The sequence below is a fragment of the Myxine glutinosa genome, chromosome 2 (assembly GCF_964187855.1).
Source record: "Myxine glutinosa chromosome 2, kmMyxGlut1.1, whole genome shotgun sequence".
Taxonomy (NCBI): domain Eukaryota; kingdom Metazoa; phylum Chordata; class Myxini; order Myxiniformes; family Myxinidae; genus Myxine; species Myxine glutinosa.
In genome coordinates, this window is record NC_136262.1 from 222,984,273 (window position 1) to 223,003,696 (window position 19,424).

The window sequence follows — 19,424 nt, forward strand, 5'->3', positions numbered from 1 at the left end:
TAGGAGTCGGTAAAATGGAGTCTTCCCCAGCGGAAGGGTGTCGCACCATGGTAGGGAGTCGGTAAAATTGAGTCTTCCCCAGCAGAAGGGTCTCACACCATGGTAGGAGTCGGTAAAATGGAGTCTTCCCCAGCAGAAGGGTGGCACACCATGGTAGGGAGTCGGGTAAATTGAATCTTCCCCAGGGGAAAGGTGTCGCACCATGGTAGGAGTCGGTAAAATGGAGACTTCCCCAGCGGAAGGGTGTCACACCATGGTAGGGAGTCGGTAAAATTGAGTCTTCCCCAGCAGAAGGGTGTCACACCATGGTAGGGAGTCGGTAAAATTGAGTCTTCCACAGAAGAAGGGTGTCACACCATGGTAGGGAGTCGGTAAAATTGAGTCTTCCCCAGCAGAAGGGTCTCACACCATGGTAGGGAGTCGGTAAAATTGAGTCTTCCCCAGCAGAAAGGTGTCGCACCATGGTAGGAGTCAGTAAAAATGAGTCTTCCCCAGCAGAAGGGTGTCGCACCATGGTAGGGAGTCGTAAAATGGAGTCTTCCCCAGCGGAAGGGTGTCACACCATGGTAGGGAGTCGGTAAAATTGAGTCTTCCCCAGCAGAAGGGTGTCAAACCATGGTCGGGAGTCGGTAAAATTGAGTCTTCCCCAGCAGAAAGGTGTCACACCATGCTAGGAGTCGGTAAAATTGAGTCTTCCCCAGCAGAAAGGTGTCGCACCATGGTAGGAGTCGGTAAAATTGAGTCTTCCCCAGCAGAAAGGAGTCGCACCATGGTAGGAGTTCGTAAAATTGAGTCTTCCACAGCGGAAGGGTGTCGCACCATGGTAGGGAGACAGTAAAATCGAGTCTTTCCCAGCGGAAGGGTGTCACACCATGGTAGGGAGTCGGTAAAACTGAGTCTTCCCCAGCAGAAAGGTGTTGCACCATGGTAGGAGTCGGTAAAATTGAGTCTTCCCCAGCAGAAAGGAGTCGCACCATGGTATGAGTTCGTAAAATTGAGTCTTCCCCAGCGGAAGGGTGTCGCACAATGGTGGGAGTCGGTAAAATCGAGTCTTCCCCAGTGGAAGGGTGTCACACCATGGTAGGGAGTCGGTAAAATTGAGTCTTCCCAAGCGGAAGGATGTCACACCATGGTAGGGAATTGGTAAAATGGAGTCTTCCCCAGCGGAAGGGTGTCGCACCATGGTAGGAGTCGGTAAAAGTGAGTCTTCCCCAGCGGAAGGGTGTCGCACCATGGTAGGGAATTGGTAAAATTGAGTCTTCCCAAGCGGAAGGATGTCACACCATGGTAGGGAATTGGTAAAATGGAGTCTTCCCCAGCGGAAGGGTGTCTCACCATGGTAGGGAGTTGGTAAAATTGAGTCTTCCTCGGCGGGGACAAAGCGCTCCAGGCTGTACGGCCATATGTGCGTGCATCAGAATTGGTGAACATATGCACAGCAATGGATCTCCTGAATCAAATGAATATCCAGGTCAAAGTGGACAATAAGCAAAACGACTTGATACTTGGGATTGTCTGGGAAAGGCAGATGTCTTGTATGTTATTTGGGTTTTTTTTTTGCAATTATTACCCCCACTGCCGAAGGTTGATGGAGGATGTGTTTGTCTGTTTTTCCCATGTTTGTCTGTGAGCAGGATATTTCAAAATGTTATGTTACTTGGTGGACAGATTGGGTGTGTGACAAGGACGAATTGATTCGATTTTGTTGACAATCTGGATCCGGATCCAATAATTTTTTCAGTGATTCTTCACAATTGAGAGATAGGGCCAAAGCGATATACAGCATGATATCTCAAACTGTTGTGGAATGATTATGACACAACTTGGTGGACGAGTTGGTTTGGTGACAAGAACAAGCCGATTAGATTTTGGTCCAGGTCCGAATCCAGATCCGGCCTACCAGTGGGATACAAAGCAAACTGGCGGAGGAATGCGCTCTACCGAGTAGGCCACCATTGTAGTTATCATCAGTAAGGGTGACAGAAAAAAATCCAGCTATGTATTGAGTGAGTGATGTTCTCAGCTCTACTTTGCTGTGTGCCCTTTAATGAAGGACGATTGCTTAATAAGACTGAGGGTTTCACTGGAACACAGTTGTATTTTTAAAACCCTTCGCATTGCTCCTTGGGTACCTCAAGATCAATGCCATTGGCTTTATTTCTTCATCCACGTGTGAACAGAGAAAGGTGTAAGTGCTGTCCCTAAAACTTCAGGGAAATGGAAACTGGCCTTTATCTGGTACAATGCCTGGACACTTTATCCTACATATTAGTTGGAGCACCATTTACCTTGATCAAATTGATGTGTTGAAAAGTCTCCCAAGACATCGAAATATATTTAGTCATGAATATTTCACGTCGTCAGTGCTGAGAGGTATTTTTCGCAAAAAACGTCGCAAGTGCATCAAGAGCCTTGGAATGTGGCTTAAGAACAATTCGTTTTCTTTTGGGAAAGACGACACAAGCCATGAAAAACAAATGGCTGTGTGATGTCATCTGGAAGAGTTCCAATGTTCTCCATGACATTGAATTGAAAACTCCAGTACTGTTGGGAATGTCAAACGTTTATGGACATCGGTCAAAATTTTTAATGGAGTCCTTTCCGTGTAAACAATCACAGTTGTTGTTGTTTTTTGCATACGGGCCAACAAGTGTCATGTGTTATGATCAAAATTAAAAATGCAAAATGCCAGCAAGGAGTGAACCCTCATTGGCCGTAGAACATCTCTAATGACCGTGTAGAGGTGTTTGCTTCAATTGATGAAGTGGTCAAATGGTCCACCATGAATTTGCCTCCAGAGGCCCAGTTAATGTGGCCTCAAGATTGCAGTGGTGAGTTCGAAGGTGACATCGGTGATCCATGTGGCACCAGAAACGATCATTTGCTGAATGAGCTTGCATAAAACATACCCGGAATGTCACTTTGTTCCCAATATACTCTGATAATAGTGCAATCGCATCAACAAGTGGAAGCTACCTGGATTCCATGGCCATTCCACAGAAGGCCATTTCCCAGCTCATTAATGGAATGCCACATCACGTGGGGGTTTGCTTTTGAAGTGGGTTTCCATAAACCCTGTGGAAGAGAGTCCATAACGTTGTGGACCTGTGCATGAGGTACATCGCCTGTATGAGATCACAGGATTGATCATGACCTCCCAAACTCATAGTGGACGCTCTAATCATTATGCCACAGAGTCTGGTTGATGTTGAACCACAGAGTCTGGATCTGGTACCTTTTGAAAAGTATAGGCCATTGTGTGCCGGTACTATAATCAAATTGTAAATTCCTGGCCCAATTTGCACAAGGCACTACATCAGTGGCATATGCTGAAAACTAGTAGCCAGGTGTTGCACACACAGTAATGAGTGAAGCACCATTTGTAGCACATGAACAGCATCCAATGTATTAACTTTTGGGTATTTCGGATATTTTGGGTCCTCTGGTATTTTGGGTCCTCAGTGATTTTTTTGGTTCTCTGGGTCTTTAAGGGTCTTTGGAGTCTTAAAGATCTTAGGGGTCTTAAAAGGTCTTCAAAGGTCAAAGCAGTCTCAGCAGTTCAAAGAGGTAAAGGGTACATTTAAATAGTATGCAATTAATTAATAAACGTATGTAATTAATAGACACAAAAAGTATGCCTCACACACACACAATTGTCATCCATTTATAGTGGACGATCTCCCTAAATTTCTGGATGAGACTTTCCTCAAACTAGGCTTTCATCTTTGGGGAGAGATGAGCGGAAGGTTCTGGAGTATCTGCAAAAGACCCTTTTTTATCGAAGTGCGAAGCCTATATTGTACAAGTCGAGCTGATTCATGAAATTAGGTTACAAGGAGCATATTATCATGATGTTGTGAATGTTGTGTTTCCCGTTACCGTGACAAAGACTCACCGCTATGGCTGAGTACAGAGAAACTCCGTATTTCTTCTTGTATTGAGTGCGGATTGCCAGGAGGTCCTTCTCACTCCGAGACACCAAGATGCGCAAGAGATTATTGTCCTTTTTACCCTGGAAGAAAAGTGTGTAGATAATGCATTATCCTAGAACATCAATTATAAAGGTAACAAGTTTACATTAATTATGCCAACATGAAATAAGGGTCTTATTATGCAATAAAAATAGCAGAATATCCTTCCATAGATATATATTTTTTAATTGCAACCCTCAACCATACCCGAAACCCTCTAACTCAATTAAACATTTCTCGTAAATAATATGTAGATGGATCGTAAGTACGACTGCTTTAATCAGGACATTATTTCCCAATTAACAATCATGAGAGCTTTGGAAATACGAGCGAGCACCATTGAAATGTTCCCACAGCCGAGCTTTTTACTCCACGTCCACTTAGATAATGACTCGAACACAATATATTGTGTTAGAGTCAATCATAGTTTCCAATATATGCACAGCAATATATGCACAGCAATGTATGCACAATATATTGCCAAACAGTTCAATCTTGGTTTCATCAGACCACAGAATCTTGTTTCTCACAGTCTGAGAGTCCTTTAGGTGCTTTTTTGCAAACTCCAAGCGGGCTTTCATGTGTCTTTCACTGAGGAGAGGCTTCCGTCTGGCCACTCTGCCATAAAGCCCAGATCGGTGGGGTGTTTCAGTGATGGTTGTCCTTCTGGAAGTTTCTCCCATCTCCACACCGATCTCTGGAGCTCAGCCAGAGTGACCATCGGGTTCTTGGTCACCTCTCTTACCAAGGCCCTTCTCCCCCGATTGCTCAGTTTGGCCGGGCGGCCAGCTCTAGGAAGACTCCTGGTTGTTCCAAACTTCTTCCATTTAAGAATTATGGAGGCCACTGTGCTCCTGGGAACCTTCAATGCAACAGAAATTTTTTTTTGTAGGCTTCCCCAGATCGGTGCCTCGACACAATCCTGTCTCTGAGCTCTGCAGGCAGTTCCTTCGACCTCATGGCTTGGTTTTTGCTCTGATATGCATTGTCAGCTGTGAGACCTTTTATAGACAGGTGTGTGGCTTTCCAAATCATGTCCAATCAATTGAATTTACCACAGGTGGACTCCAATCAAGGTGTGGAAACATCTCAAAGATGATCAAGAGAAATGGGAGGCACCTCAGCTAAATTTCAAGTGTCATAGCAAAGGGTATGAATACTTATGTCAATGTGATATTTCAGTTTTTTTTTTTAAATAAATTTGCAAAACTTTCTAAAATCCTGTTTTCTCTTTGTCATTATGGGGTATTGAGTGTAGATTGATAAGGGAAAAAATGAATTTAAACGATTTCAGCATCAGGCTGCGACATAACAAAATGTGAAAAAAGTGAAGGGGTCTGAATACTTTCTGAATGCACTGTATGTGTATATAATATACATGAGTATAATACCCGGAGAGGGAATGAATTGAGGAAATATACTGCACATGCAATTGGGAATTCATTTTCTTCCCAATATTGGCTGCAGTACAATCCTACTGGGAAATGGGGGGCTGTAGCTCAGCTAAGCTCATGACTAATAGGCAAAGCCTAGGGAACTGTTTAGCCAGAACTGTCTTTAAATTTACATTATATATATATATATATATATGTATATAGTTGCATCATTTGTGGTTCTAAATACGTGTATATTAACAACTAAAGTTGCCCAGGTCTTTTTGGAACACCATATTTTATTTATTTATTTTTTCTCAAGGCTCGTGTAAGAGCGAAGACAACCTTTCCATCTAACTACAACCTTTTCATCCTTCCTCTTCAAACAATATATTCCTAGAACATCCTTTGTATCCTTCATCAATTGTCATTTACCTATCTTGAATATTTTATTTCTTCCCATTGCAGTGTTCAAACTCTTCCCCGCGATTCATGCTCTCTATTTTTTTGCTTTAGCTACTTCTTTCTTCGGTTCCTTCTTTAAACGCTTATATTCCTCTCTATCCATCTGTCCCTTACTCTTCCTCCACGTCTTATGTGCATTCTTCTTCTTAGCGATTGCTTCCTGAACATCAACATTACACCACCATGTTTTCCTTTCCCTTTCTACATTTCCTGTAGTTATTCCACATGTCTCCTGAGCTACCTTCTTCCACGCATCCTTCATTCATACCTCAAAAAACATCTACCTGAGTTGAATTCACAGAGACTTCACATTCAAAGATTTTTCAGGTATATTGGTTGGTCTTGTGCGTTATTCTATCTGTTTGTCTGTTTGTCTGTCAGTCTGTATGTCAGTCACCTACAGGTCGCAATTTTCAACCGATCTTCACGAAACTTCACCAAATGGTGAAGACGCCTATTGTTGACGCCTATTGTTGTTGGGGTCAAAAGGTCAATAGGTCAACATAGGCCAAAGGTCACCAACTTTGTCAAATTTCTAAAATCCTAACTTTTCGTCCAATTGACTTGAAATTTGAAGATGATTTGCATATCTGGTCACTGAATTAAACCACCAAGTATTTTTGAGGTCAACATAGGTCAAAAGGTCAACACAGGCCAAATATCTGAAATCTGCAATTTTCATCTGTTTGATTTGAAATTTTCAGAGGATTTGCATACCAGGTCACTGAATTCAACCAGTGCAACCACCAATTATGTTTGAGGTCATCATAGGCCAACAACTTATTTTAGGGATTTCGCAAGTATCATGCTATGCACGACATATTTCTTGTTCTTTTTTCATTGCTCGACTTCTGAAATCTCTCCCGAATCTTTCTCTCCTTCAATTTCCAAACTTTCACTCTGAGTCTGCATTTCACTTACTTAACCTTCTCTTCAGTCTTAATCCGTAGGTCACCGATTTTGTGTCAAACATTCTTCCCCAGGTATTGCTATTACATTAACTACACCTCCTCTGAGAATCTTAAGTACTAAGAAATAGTCAATCTGACTCTTCGATTCTCCATTCATGTACATTACCAGCTGTTCTGGCCTTTTCTTAAACTTGTATCAAGTACACACATATCCATTCCTTCTGCCATATCTAATATACATTCACCTGAAGTATCTTTCTCCATACCCAAAACACCCATGAACCCCCACACCTAGTATTAACTACTCAGAAACATCTACTTTTTGCACCACATACAGTATCTTCTAATTCTTCCCAAAATGTATTATCTCCTCCTCACCTAATTTTACTTGTGGTGCTTAAGGTGACACTACATTCATCAACATTTATCCTACTATCTATCTATAATTCCAGTAATCTCTGTGTGTATGTTTGTATGTTTGTATGTTTGTATGTTTGTATGTTTGTATGTTTGTCTGTGACCGCTGTTTCTCGACAACCACGGGTCCGATATACTTGAAACTTGCCAGGTATATTGCTGGGGACCTGAGGATGTGCCTTTTCAAGGTTTCATATTAATCGGACAAGTAGTTACCGAGCTATGGCGATTTCTTTACCAAACTCCGCAAGCCGTTCGCTTTGGACCAAACCATTTCATGTAAATAGAGGGGGGGGGGATTGTCACCGTACTCGCAAGCCGTTCGCTTTGGACCAAACCATTTCATGTAAATAGAGGGGGGGGATTGTCACCGTACTCGCAAGCCGTTCGCTTTGGACCAAACCATTTCATGTAAATAGAGGGGGGGGGATTGTCACCGTACTCGCAAGCCGTTCGCTTTGGACCAAACCATTTCATGTAAATAGAGGGGGGGGGGGGGATATAATTTTAGATATATATAGAGTACGGGCATGCCCTAGTCAGCTTCAATTTCATGATTCTCGCGTCTCATATCTCGATAATTCCAAAACTTTCTTTATAAACTTTCCATCAACGAGCACACCAACACCCCCTTCAGCCTCTTCATCTCCTGACCAAAATTACTCGCACAAAGTTCTTGCTTTTTTGGAAACTGTAATTAATGGAGCGTTTGCACTTGGATTACAAGAAAGACAACGAAACAGCAAAGAAAACAAAGTTACTTCAAAGTTGACATGTAAGCTCCGGATCATGAAGCACGTGCTCAGATTGCCAGAATAAAGAACACTTTTGGACACTCAGGTATTTTGGACAACTCAGGTTGGGCACTTTCTGGCAGGTTTGTAGGAACTTTGTGTGAATTCAATGCCGATTCTCAGAGAAAGCTTCCATGCCACTTGCGCATGGACAGTGCATTATATTTAGCCGCACGGATAATCTCAAGATGATGCTTGCCTATCATAATGATATAAAATCTCCGAAAAGATTTACATTTATTTTGAGATTCTCACCAGAAATCATGAAAAACCATAAGGGATATTTGCAAAGGTAACTGCTATGATACTAGGTAGAAGTTCCGCTACAACGCCAAAGGTACAAAGACTGATCATCAAACCGGCTAAGATTTATCCGAGGATTTCAATAAGGATTTTTGCAAAGGTAAGTGATTGGATGTTATAATGTGACCAATCAATTTGTTCGCAGTTGATAGGATTAAATGTGTTGTATATATTTTTTTCCAGTTTTCATATACAATACCTCAATCGCTTGATGGAGCCTTTCCGCAAAAAAAGCCGGAGTGTTTTGAATCGCTTTTACTGTGGAAACACATGACCAGAGTAAGAAAATACAAATGTTTTGATTGTAACTCAAGACACAATGAATTATATGCACTGTGAAATGCGTATCTAGCAGACGTTTCACATTATTCACAACTTACACGTTAGTCAGCACAATTTCAAATTACAACAAAAATTCATCAACTTTGGTTTTTGTTTTCCACATTTAATCAAATCATTCACACTGAACTGGAGCATATTGTTGGGGATGCTTATGGGCAGTATTTCTGAACATCATCAGATTTTATGGTCACCACAACTACTACTTATTTAACAGCTGCAACTATTCCCACCTTCTTGTGTGGCCAGCTGAGGAAAGTTTTTTTTTTTTTTTTTTAGCTCAAATCTTTCCAGAACCGGATGGCTAGGCCTGATGTACGACTGAAGGTGACAAGGATTTGTAATTTGTTCATGGTGCCGGCGATAACTCGCCTAATCTTCATGAAAGACATTGTGGGATCGTTAACGCCCACCAGAGTCCAATGTTCGCAGATGGGTCTTCTGTCCATCCGATGGATGTCGTGCACGTCGATGTTCCACACCCTGCCTGAGGAACACCAGGAAGACCGTTCATAGCTGGATCGAGATTCAAAATCAGGTGAGACAGCTCAGACGTGAGTGCGCACACCCATTGGCTATCCAGTCGACCCCCTTTGTCCCCCCTCTCTCCCCACCATATCGTACAGTCAATCTTAGCCATACCTTCCATGATCTCGCTCTCTTTGTGCCAACACTTCAGATGCAATGAGGAGATAGAAATATAATGCTTTCTCAAATCAAAAATTCATTTAATCGATTGTAAAGTTCTCGGACGCAAATAATCATTTTGAGATTATTAATCGAGACGAATTTTTGTATTTCACATTTCTTTTTGTACACATTTTTTGGATTTCATTAACATTCAAATACACATCGAACCAAAGCACATTCATTTATGATGGTACAAGATGTAATATTTGCATCAAGGGCAGTGAATTGAAATGCCACCAATTATGTGGTTTAGTGCTGCGCATTGAGGGGTGAGCTACATTCATAATTTTCCTGCAATTACAATGACTATTGTAATAAAGCCCCGGCTTACCTAGGCCCACGTAGGCTCGGCACACTTCACCCTTTGTGTCCTGCTCTAAGCTCTGCACGAATTCCTTTGAGCAGAGTGTCGTGTACTTTTCAAACACTGGGTGCAGGATGGAAAATGTAAGGATGGAAAAGAACAAGGGGATCGCACGTTATTGCACTTTCACTCGATTCTCTCTTTCCTCACTTTATCACTGCAATATACGAACATTGTTTTGCTGATTGTCATTGGCAATGACCTGGCAAGATTTGTCTCGTACCTCTTTGAAGATGACGGTTGCTTCGTCCCGCCAGAATGGCAATAAATTTGTCCACATCTGCCGCATCTTTTCTCTTTGCACCGCCGTTATATAGGACCTGGAAATTGCAGGAAACTCAGCTTTGTCATCAACATTATCATTGCAATGAATTACTGATCGACTCCCTTTACAGTCACAATTGGAGATCCATAGGCCTATCATACACAGTAAATTGTATTCCATGTGAATTTTGTCTGCGGAAGCATGCATCGATAAAATTAGAAGCTCATCTTGGTTGGATGACAAGTTAGCGTACAAGGATCTCTATATGAATTTTAAAATTTTCATGGAGGCTTCGTTGATTTTTATAAATGCAAATTCTTCCCGCAATCATCATGAACATTGCATTCATAATGGATGTTTCATTAATTATGGAAACTTGAGGTTTCTCATGTTCACTCTGCCAGCCACAGGGCTGGTGGGACAAATCCCCAAAACCTATGCCGTACCTCGTGAATTACATGTCGACACAAAATAAACTAGAACAATGTGACTGTGTCGCCAATATGCCTCCACATAGTCCCACAATAAGTAGATGCCACCCCTCTGCATATGCATGGGTAGGGGATCACATTTGTGAAGTTTCGTGTTGATCGGATAAGGTTCGTTTTTCTATCTAAGATGGCTGCCAAACCACGTGACCTATAACATCATCATTTTCAAACTATATGCAACAGTGGGGTTAGATGATATTTGTAAAATTTCGCATCAATAGGGTGAGCAGTTTCAGAGATATAATGATTTAATATTTTCCTTCAATCCAATATGGCTGCCAAACCATGTGACCTATGATGTCATAAATTTAATATTTCAATACAAATGGGTCATAGATCATGTGCATGCAATTTCAGATTTTTAGGATAAGGAATTCGATTAAAACATTCTCGGCTGGTATACCACTTCACCTATGATGTTATCATTATCATGATTTTGTTCCCCATTGGGAGTACTTGACAATGTGCCAAGTTTCAAATTTTTCCATTCAACGGTTTCCGAGAAATAATTTTTTAATTATTTGCTTTTAATCCAAGATGGCTGCCATACCACATGACCTATGATTTTTTTTTTTTTTTTTTTTTTTTTTTTGGATACTGAATCGAGGCTCGTGAAAGAGCTAACGTTTATTTCACAAACAAATCAAACAGAAAAACAAAATATATAAAAAGAGGGAGCAGAAGACAAGATGGGGAGAGAAGGGGAAGCACACAAATACAACATTTGAGAGCAGGGAGATGTGTGGGAGGGAGAGGGCTTGGGGGGAGGAGGCGTGGGAAGGGGGGGGGGGAGAGGGAGAAGTATAAAACACAAGGACACCAAGGACTTCCAGGACAGAAGTTGGTATTTCAAAAATGTGGATTTGGGGTGAAATTATCGGGGGTAGAAAAGATCAAGGTTTTGGATGGGGGAAGATAAGAGATGGTGGTGAACAGCTGTTTTAAAGACCTGGAGGGTGGAGTGGGATTGAAGAGAATGAGGGAGTTTGTTCCAGAGGTGGGAGAAAAGAGGAATGAAGGAATGAAGGTGAGTAGAGAGTCTTGATTTTGGCAGTTTAACCATAAGAGGGTTGCAGGCAGATCTTGTGCGACCTGTAGGAATATTTGGGGGACAGAGCCCAGAGAGAGAAAAGGAAAGATTTCATATCCGAAGCAATGATGGATTCCATGACTTTGCTGATAATTGGGAGAAGGCTGATTGGTCTGTAGTTGCTAGGATCTGTTTTTGCACCTTTTTTGTGCAAAGCAGTGATGTTGGCTGATTTCCAAGCAGATGGCAGATGACCTTGAGAAAAAGAGAGGGTGAAGAGAACAGAGAGAGGGAGTGAAAGAGCAGAAGAACAGGATTTTAGGACCCGTGGGCTGATGCCGTCAGGTCCAGTTGCAGAATCAGAGTCGAGGGTTGACAGAAACCTTTCCACCTTGTCAGGAGGAAAGGACACAGAGTCCAGGAGCAGCTGGGTACTACTGGGTACGGTGGGTACAGAGAGGGATGGGTTTGGGACACAAGATTTAGAGGCAAACACAGAGTTGAGGCATTCAGCTTTTTCACGTGCTGAGTCAGCCGTGTGGCCATTTGAGGTGAGGAAGGGGATGGAGGGGGAACAAACACCAGAAACAGATTTGACCAGACGCCACCAGGATTTGGAAGAGGGAGACAGATAAGAGAGTTCGGTCTTGAGAACAGAGAGATATTGTTTCCTGGCTCCCCTGAGGGTGGACACACACTTGTTTCACACACACTTGTCACAATTGTCATAAAAACATTCTGCATGGGTGTCACTCCTACCCTGAAAGTTTCGTCTCAATCGGACATATGGTTGCTGAGAAAAACAAGGTTTAGCCCAGACGGACGGATGTACGGATGGACAGACGGACAACCCAAAAACATAATGCCTCCGGCAACTTTGTCAGCTGGTCTCTGTGTGTGTCTGTCTGTGTGTGTCGCCATTTTTCTCAGAGATGGCTGAATGCATGCATCTTCGTCAAACTTCCAGAGGATTATCAGTGAGTGGCTGGAAGTGTTTTAGGCCAAAAAAAAAAAAAAAAACTTGGGAGGGGGGGGGGGGGTGGAGGGGTGGATTAAAAAAAAAACGCTCAAAGTGCCTAAGCCTTTTTGATTAATGACAGTTATATACAAGTACACATTCACATAAGTAAATACAAAACAATCACCAGACATTTGAAAGCAAATCATAAAACAATTCTGGAAGCGGTCGAATTTGGTGGTAAGGCTTCTTCTTCTTCCTGAACATAATCATACTTAACTCAGAAACGTGATGAACGGCACATTCACCAGCATATATTAAACAAAAAGGTAAAATGATGATTTGACATTTGTGATGGATTCTGATTTGGATGTAATTGCTTTTCCATTATATTTTCCCTCATTTCAAATATGTTAACGTTTATTTTTCGCTTGAGCAATGCCGGGTACTGCAGCTATAAACGCTTTCGTACTTTACTTGGGGTACAAATACAAATACAACTTTTTCTGGGGGGTAACATAGGCTATGTGGCCACGGCCTCACTCAGGGGTGTGGGGGAGCGAGAGAGGGGCGTAAATTCTCTATGTAAATGTGTACCATGTAGCGCCACCTGGTGATGGTGGCAAAGGGTATTACAATTTCCTTTTTTACCTCGGCAACACTGAGGTTATGAAGCACTCTTTGCACAGGTAAATTTTTCCTTCTTCCCTTCCCCCCTCCCCAAAACGGAGGGGCTGTCAAAGCACCCCCCCCCCCAAATATGTATATGTAGTATATCTTTCCCCTCCCTCTCCCCTCACCTCCCTCCACCCGCACCCCTCCCCCCCCCCCCCACACCCCCATCAACGCCGGGTACTCCTGCTGGTATGTGTGTATATATATATATATATATATATATATATATATATATATATATACGTATATAGATATATAGATATATATATATATGTAAAATCAGAATGCCAAAAATGTGGAATCACCTTTGCATCTTCATCTATCTTTTTGTAATCCAGAGTTTGTTGTTCACTCCTCAAGGTCTAGGAAAGAAAATAAGATGGCATAAAATGAGTAGAATTAATAAAGAAGACAATGGCTTTAAGAGAGCATTTGTTGCCCAGTATATTGATAGATAATTAATTACAACATTTGCTTAAGATGAGAAAAGACATAGAGGTATCTCTTTTAAGTATGTGTTTTTTGTTTTGCAGTTGTTGAATTTTACAATTGCTGGATAAAATTGATTCGACATAAGTCTGTGTTGTAATTTAGGAGTAATCTTTGGAGTATCCACTCTGAGTCTGGGAGGTCAGTGGTTGGAATCCCATCTGAGTCATGCCAAAAAGACTTTTTAAATGGTACGTGCTGCTGTTTCTTAACGCTCAGCATTTGAAAAGGATAGAGCATGGACAAACATTTAACAAAGGTTGGTACTAATAGCACAGGCTTTGATGGACCTAATTTACCTCCTCCTGCATCAAAGTTTCTTATAAGGAAAATCCTATTACTATAAAGGTAAACTCAGTTGGTTTACATCAGAACAGAAATAGTCAACTTGGAAAACAGTCCGAACTTTTTCTCAAACCATCACATTTCATATTGAGAAATAAAGTCGTTGTGATAGAAAAAGGTACGGCGGATTAAATTTTATTCTCATTATACAACATGGAAAACGATGAAATTAACGAGAAATTTAATTCATACAGTGGATGTAACAAGATAAATTCTAAAAGCTTGGGGAAATGAACGGTATTAATAAAGTACATCCAGCAAGGTTTTTGATTAGTATTATTATTTTTCACTGTGGCAAATAATGAACAGACCTGAGTGCAAAGTTTAAAGCTGAACAAGAGAAAAGCAAAGCCTGAGATAAAGTAAAAGAATTTTACATAGAATTGTTTTCTTAATTAATTTTACAATTTTACAAAGGGAGTACACAGGGATAAGAAAACGAAATACAAGGAGCGCAGATAAGAAAACAGGGGTAAGAAAACGAAATACAAGGAGCGCAGAAAAGAAAACAGGGGTAAGAAAACGAAATACAAGGAGCGCAGAAAAGAAAACAGGGGTAAGAAAACGAAATACAAGAAGCGCAGAAAAGAAAACAGGGATAAGAAAAAGAAATACAAGGAGCGCAGATAAGAAAACAGGGATAAGAAAACGAAATACAAGGAGCGCAGATAAGAAAACAGGGATAAGAAAACGAAATACAAGGAGCGCAGATAAGAAAACAGGGATAAGAAAACGAAATACAAGGAGCGCAGATAAGAAAACAGGGATAAGAAAACGAAATACAAGGAGCGCAGATAAGAAAACAGGGATAAGAAAACGAAATACAAGAAGCGCAGAAAAGAAAACAGGGGTAAGAAAACGAAATACAAGAAGCGCAGAAAAGAAAACGGGGATAAGAAAACGAAATACAAGGAGTGCAGATAAGAAAACAGGGATAAGAAAACGAAATACAAGGAGCGCAGATAAGAAAACAGGGATAAGAAAACGAAATACAAGGAGCGCAGAAAAGAAAACAGGGATAAGAAAACGAAATACAAGAAGCGCAGAAAAGAAAACAGGGATAAGAAAACGAAATACAAGGAGTGCAGATAAGAAAACAGGGATAAGAAAACGAAATACAAGGAGTGCAGATAAGAAAACAGGGATAAGAAAACGAAATACAAGGAGCGCAGAAAAGAAAACAGGGGTAAGAAAACGAAATACAAGAAGCGCAGAAAAGAAAACAGGGATAAGAAAACGAAATACAAGGAGTGCAGATAAGAAAACAGGGATAAGAAAACGAAATACAAGGAGTGCAGATAAGAAAACAGGGGTAAGAAAACGAAATACAAGAAGCGCAGAAAAGAAAACGGGGATAAGAAAACGAAATACAAGGAGCGCAGATAAGAAAACAGGGATAAGAAAACGAAATACAAGGAGTGCAGATAAGAAAACAGGGATAAGAAAACGAAATACAAGGAGTGCAGATAAGAAAACAGGGATAAGAAAACGAAATACAAGGAGTGCAGATAAGAAAACAGGGATAAGAAAACGAAATACAAGGAGTGCAGATAAGAAAACAGGGGTAAGAAAACGAAATACAAGAAGCGCAGAAAAGAAAACGGGGATAAGAAAACGAAATACAAGGAGTGCAGATAAGAAAACAGGGATAAGAAAACGAAATACAAGGAGTGCAGATAAGAAAACAGGGATAAGAAAACGAAATACAAGGAGCGCAGAAATACACAGGCATTTGGTGCATCATGCCTGTGCTATATTTACACATCACATGCACATGATAGTTGATTGTAAACTTAAATGCATGGAATAAGAGAATTTGACCAAGACTCAGGAATCTCTGTTTAAAGGAAAACATGCTCCGGGAAGTAGCGCCCCTTGCTGGCACGACATCAGATTGGAAGTTTTTACTAATATGACGCGAGAATTCACTTGTGCATTTTGAAGATTTGATGATGCCTTTGGAAAGCAACAGGCCATTGTGTACCATTCCTTGGCCACATTCTAATTTCCCACCTGAATGTACAGGGAGCACTGAATCTGTGGCACAGGTGCTCCCAGGCAATGATTTAATAAGCAACCAGGTGCTCCACAGGTATGAAAAAAATGTCAGCATCACATCCACACTCCATTCGGCTTTGTTTGAATATCCTATATTGGTCGGATTTTATATGGCTACGGTAATCGCCCCAAAGCCAACTATTTGTTTTTTTTTATCTAACATGCAATATCTTATGTCTAGGCTGGCAGGATGGCCTAGAGGTACACATTCACCTCCAAGCTGTCTAGCTTGGGTTCGAATCCCCACTCAGCTATAAACATAGGCAGGATGATTCATCAACGTGTGTGCTGTCCCTCGGATGGACGTTAAACTGAGCGTTTCATCCACCAGCATTAGTTAGTGTGTGGCGGACACAAAAGCCCACTGGCGTGGTGACATCATTCCACGCACCAAGTGGGCGGTGGCCACGCCCGAGGGGTAGGCGTGGCCTCAGGATATACACCGGGCGACCAGCCCGGAAGAGTTCAGTGTTACAGTGTAGTCTTACAATAAAGACGTTTATATGTTACCGCTTGTCCGCTTCCTCCTTGCTCACAAGCAGCGCGCGTAACGCCGCGCTTTACTGGTGACCCTCGACGTTGGATCTGCCAGAGCGATCCTTCCACACGCGACGCCATCGCCATGGCCGCCTTCGTCAAACTTCCGGAATTTTGGGAGGCTCAGGCCGAAGTCTGGTTCGTCCAGGCCGAAGCCCAATTTCAGCTTCGGCACCTCACCGGCGATGACACGCGCTACTGCCACGTCATCGCCTCCCTCGGGCCCGGCACGGCCGCTCGAGTTGTGTCCGTCCTTCGCCACCCACCGGACGGCCACAAGTACGAGGCACTCAAGCGGCTACTCCTAGCCACGTTCAGCCTCACGGACGACGCACGGGCCGACCGCCTCCTGGATCTCCCCGAGCTCGGTGAGACGCGCCCGTCGGTCCGAATGGACCATATGCTGTCACTGTTGGGCGACGAAGCCCCCGGTTCGCTATTCCGGGCGCTTTTCCGTCGCCAACTTCCAGCGCAGGTTCGCCTCGCGTTGGCCGGGACCGGGCTAACGGAACCCCGAGCATTGGCGGCCGAGGCGGACAAGTACTTCGCCGCTTCGGACACGCGGGCGAGCGTTGGCGTGGCCGTCACGGCCTTTGACGCTGCTGTTCCACAGCATCATCTTCTACAGCACGCGGAGGTTCAGCAGCATGCTGATACGCACCTCGTGAACGCCGCCACGCCCCGCCCACCGCCGCGGCGAAAACCGCCACCGCGGGGAAACCCGTCGACTCCACCGGCCTGGCGGAGCCAGCCGCGCTCCTCCAGCTCCACCACCTGGTGCTGGTTCCACGCCAAGTTCGGCCACGAAGCTCGGCGGTGTCATCCGCCGTGCTCCTTCAACGGGTCGGGAAACGCCCGGGCCGGCGCTCAATTGTGGCGATGAGCGCCGGCCGTTCGGGCAGCCTGCTGTTCATAACGGACACCTTCTCCGGGCACCGTTACCTGTGCGACACGGGAGCACAGGTGAGTGTCATTCCCGCCGGCACGTCAGACAAGCACGCCGCGGGTGGGGGCCCCGCACTGCTTGCCGCGAACGGGACGCCCATCCGTACGTACGGAAAACGCTGCCTCTCTCTGCGGTTTGGAGGGCAGGTTTTCCGATGGACGTTCGTCACCGCCGACGTGCCCATGGCACTGCTTGGCGCGGACTTCCTGTGCGCTAATGGGCTCCTGGTCGACGTCAAGCGCAGACGGCTTGTCCAGGCCGAGACGTTCAGCTCGCTCGCATGTGCGTTGCCCAGCTCAACGAGCGGCTTGCCAAGCGGCTTGCCGAACAATTCGGTTCCGGCCACGTTGGTCTGTACGCTTCCGGCAGCGGACGCATTCACCGCGACGGCTTCCCGGCCCTCACGCGGCCCACCTTCTCGGCGGGGGCCGTCAAGCACGGGGTGGCCCATCACATCCCCACCGTCGGGCCACCGGTCTACGCCCGGGCACGCCGCCTCGAGCCGACGAAGCTGGCGGTGGCAAAAGCGGAGTTCGCTACCCTGGAGCGACTCGGCATCGTTCGGCGCTCAGAGAGCGCTTGGGCGTCGCCGCTGCACATCGTGCCGAAGCTCGGCGGGGGATGGCGACCGTGCGGGGACTATCGCCGTCTCAATGACGCCACGACTCCCGACCGCTACCCCGTCCCCCACATTCAGGACTTTTCCGCCCGTTTGGCGGGCAGGTCCTTCTTCTCGAAGGTGGACCTCATACGCGGCTACCATCAGGTCCCCGTCAGGCCGGAGGACGTCCCGAAGACGGCGGTCATCACGCCATTCGGACTCTTCGAGTTCCTGCGCATGCCCTTCGGTCTGAAGAATGCGGCTCAGGCGTTCCAGCGACTGATGGACAGCGTCCTGCGCGACTTGGATTTTGTCTACGTCTACCTGGACGATATCCTCGTCGCCAGCGCGTCCCGCGAAGAGCACCTACGCCACCTCCGCACGCTCTTCGAACGCCTGGGCCAGCATGGCCTGATTGTGAACCCCGCAAAGTGCCGGTTCGGCGCCGCCACAATCGATTTTCTGGGGCACCGTGTCACCAGGCACGGAGCCGTCCCCCTGCCGGCCAAGGTGGAGGCGGTGAAGGGGTTTCCGCGCCCCCGCACGATCAGAGGGCTGCAGGAGTTCCTGGGCATGGTGAACTTTTACCATCGGTTCCTGCCCCGTATCGCCCAGCTCCTGCGCCCCCTGCACGAAGCTCTCCGAGGTAAGCCGGGCAAAGGCGACGTTACCTGGACTGAGCAGATGGACACGGCGTTCACGGGCGCGAAGCTCGCCTTGGCTAACGCCACCATGCTTGCGCACCCGGCGCCCGATGCACCGATCGCCCTCACCACCGATGCCTCGGACTACGCGGTGGGCGCGGTGCACGAGCAATGGGTGCGTGGAGCTTGGCAACCGCTGGCGTTCTTTAGCCGGCAGCTTCGCCCGCCCGAACGCCGTTACAGTACCTTCGACCGCGAGTTGCTCGGACTTCACTTGGCGGTCAGGCACTTCCGCCATCTGCTCGAGGGCCGGGCGTTCACTGCCTTCGTCGACCACAAGCCGCTGATCTTCGCGATGGGCAAGGTCACCGAGCCGTGGTCGGCCCGGCAGCAGCGTCACCTCTCGGCCGTGTCCAAGTACACGACGGACATCCAGCACGTCGCGGGGAAGGACAACCCGGTGGCGGATTGCCTTTCCCGGGCCGTCGCCCACGCAGTCCACCTCGGCATCGACTATGCCCGGATGGCAGCGGACCAGGCCGCTGACCCCGACGTCCAGGCCTTGCGGACCGCCATCACGGGCCTCCGCGTCACCGAGGTGCCGTTTGACGGCGCGGGCGCGGCCCTCTGGTGCGACGTCTCCCTCGGGCGTCCTCGCCCCATTGTGCCCGCGGGCTGGCAGCGCCAGGTGTTTGACGCCATCCACGGCCTGTCCCACCCGGGCGCGAGGGCCTCCCAAAGGCTGATCGCCGACAAGT

At 45.3% G+C, this 19,424-nt stretch overlaps 1 protein-coding gene across 1 annotated transcript in view; it reads right to left on the reverse strand.

Moving 5' to 3' along the window:
- Positions 1 to 19,424, reverse strand: part of LOC137420799 (annexin A2) — a 71,369-nt gene that overhangs the window by 1,624 nt on the left and 50,321 nt on the right. Inside the window, exons 9-13 of the mRNA XM_078772281.1 lie at positions 13,352 to 13,408; positions 9,851 to 9,947; positions 9,595 to 9,690; positions 8,434 to 8,492; positions 3,896 to 4,012 (exon numbers count right to left, since the gene is read on the reverse strand). Coding sequence (XP_078628407.1) covers positions 3,896 to 4,012; positions 8,434 to 8,492; positions 9,595 to 9,690; positions 9,851 to 9,947; positions 13,352 to 13,408 — 426 coding nt within the window. The remainder of the gene's footprint in view (positions 1 to 3,895; positions 4,013 to 8,433; positions 8,493 to 9,594; positions 9,691 to 9,850; positions 9,948 to 13,351; positions 13,409 to 19,424) is intronic.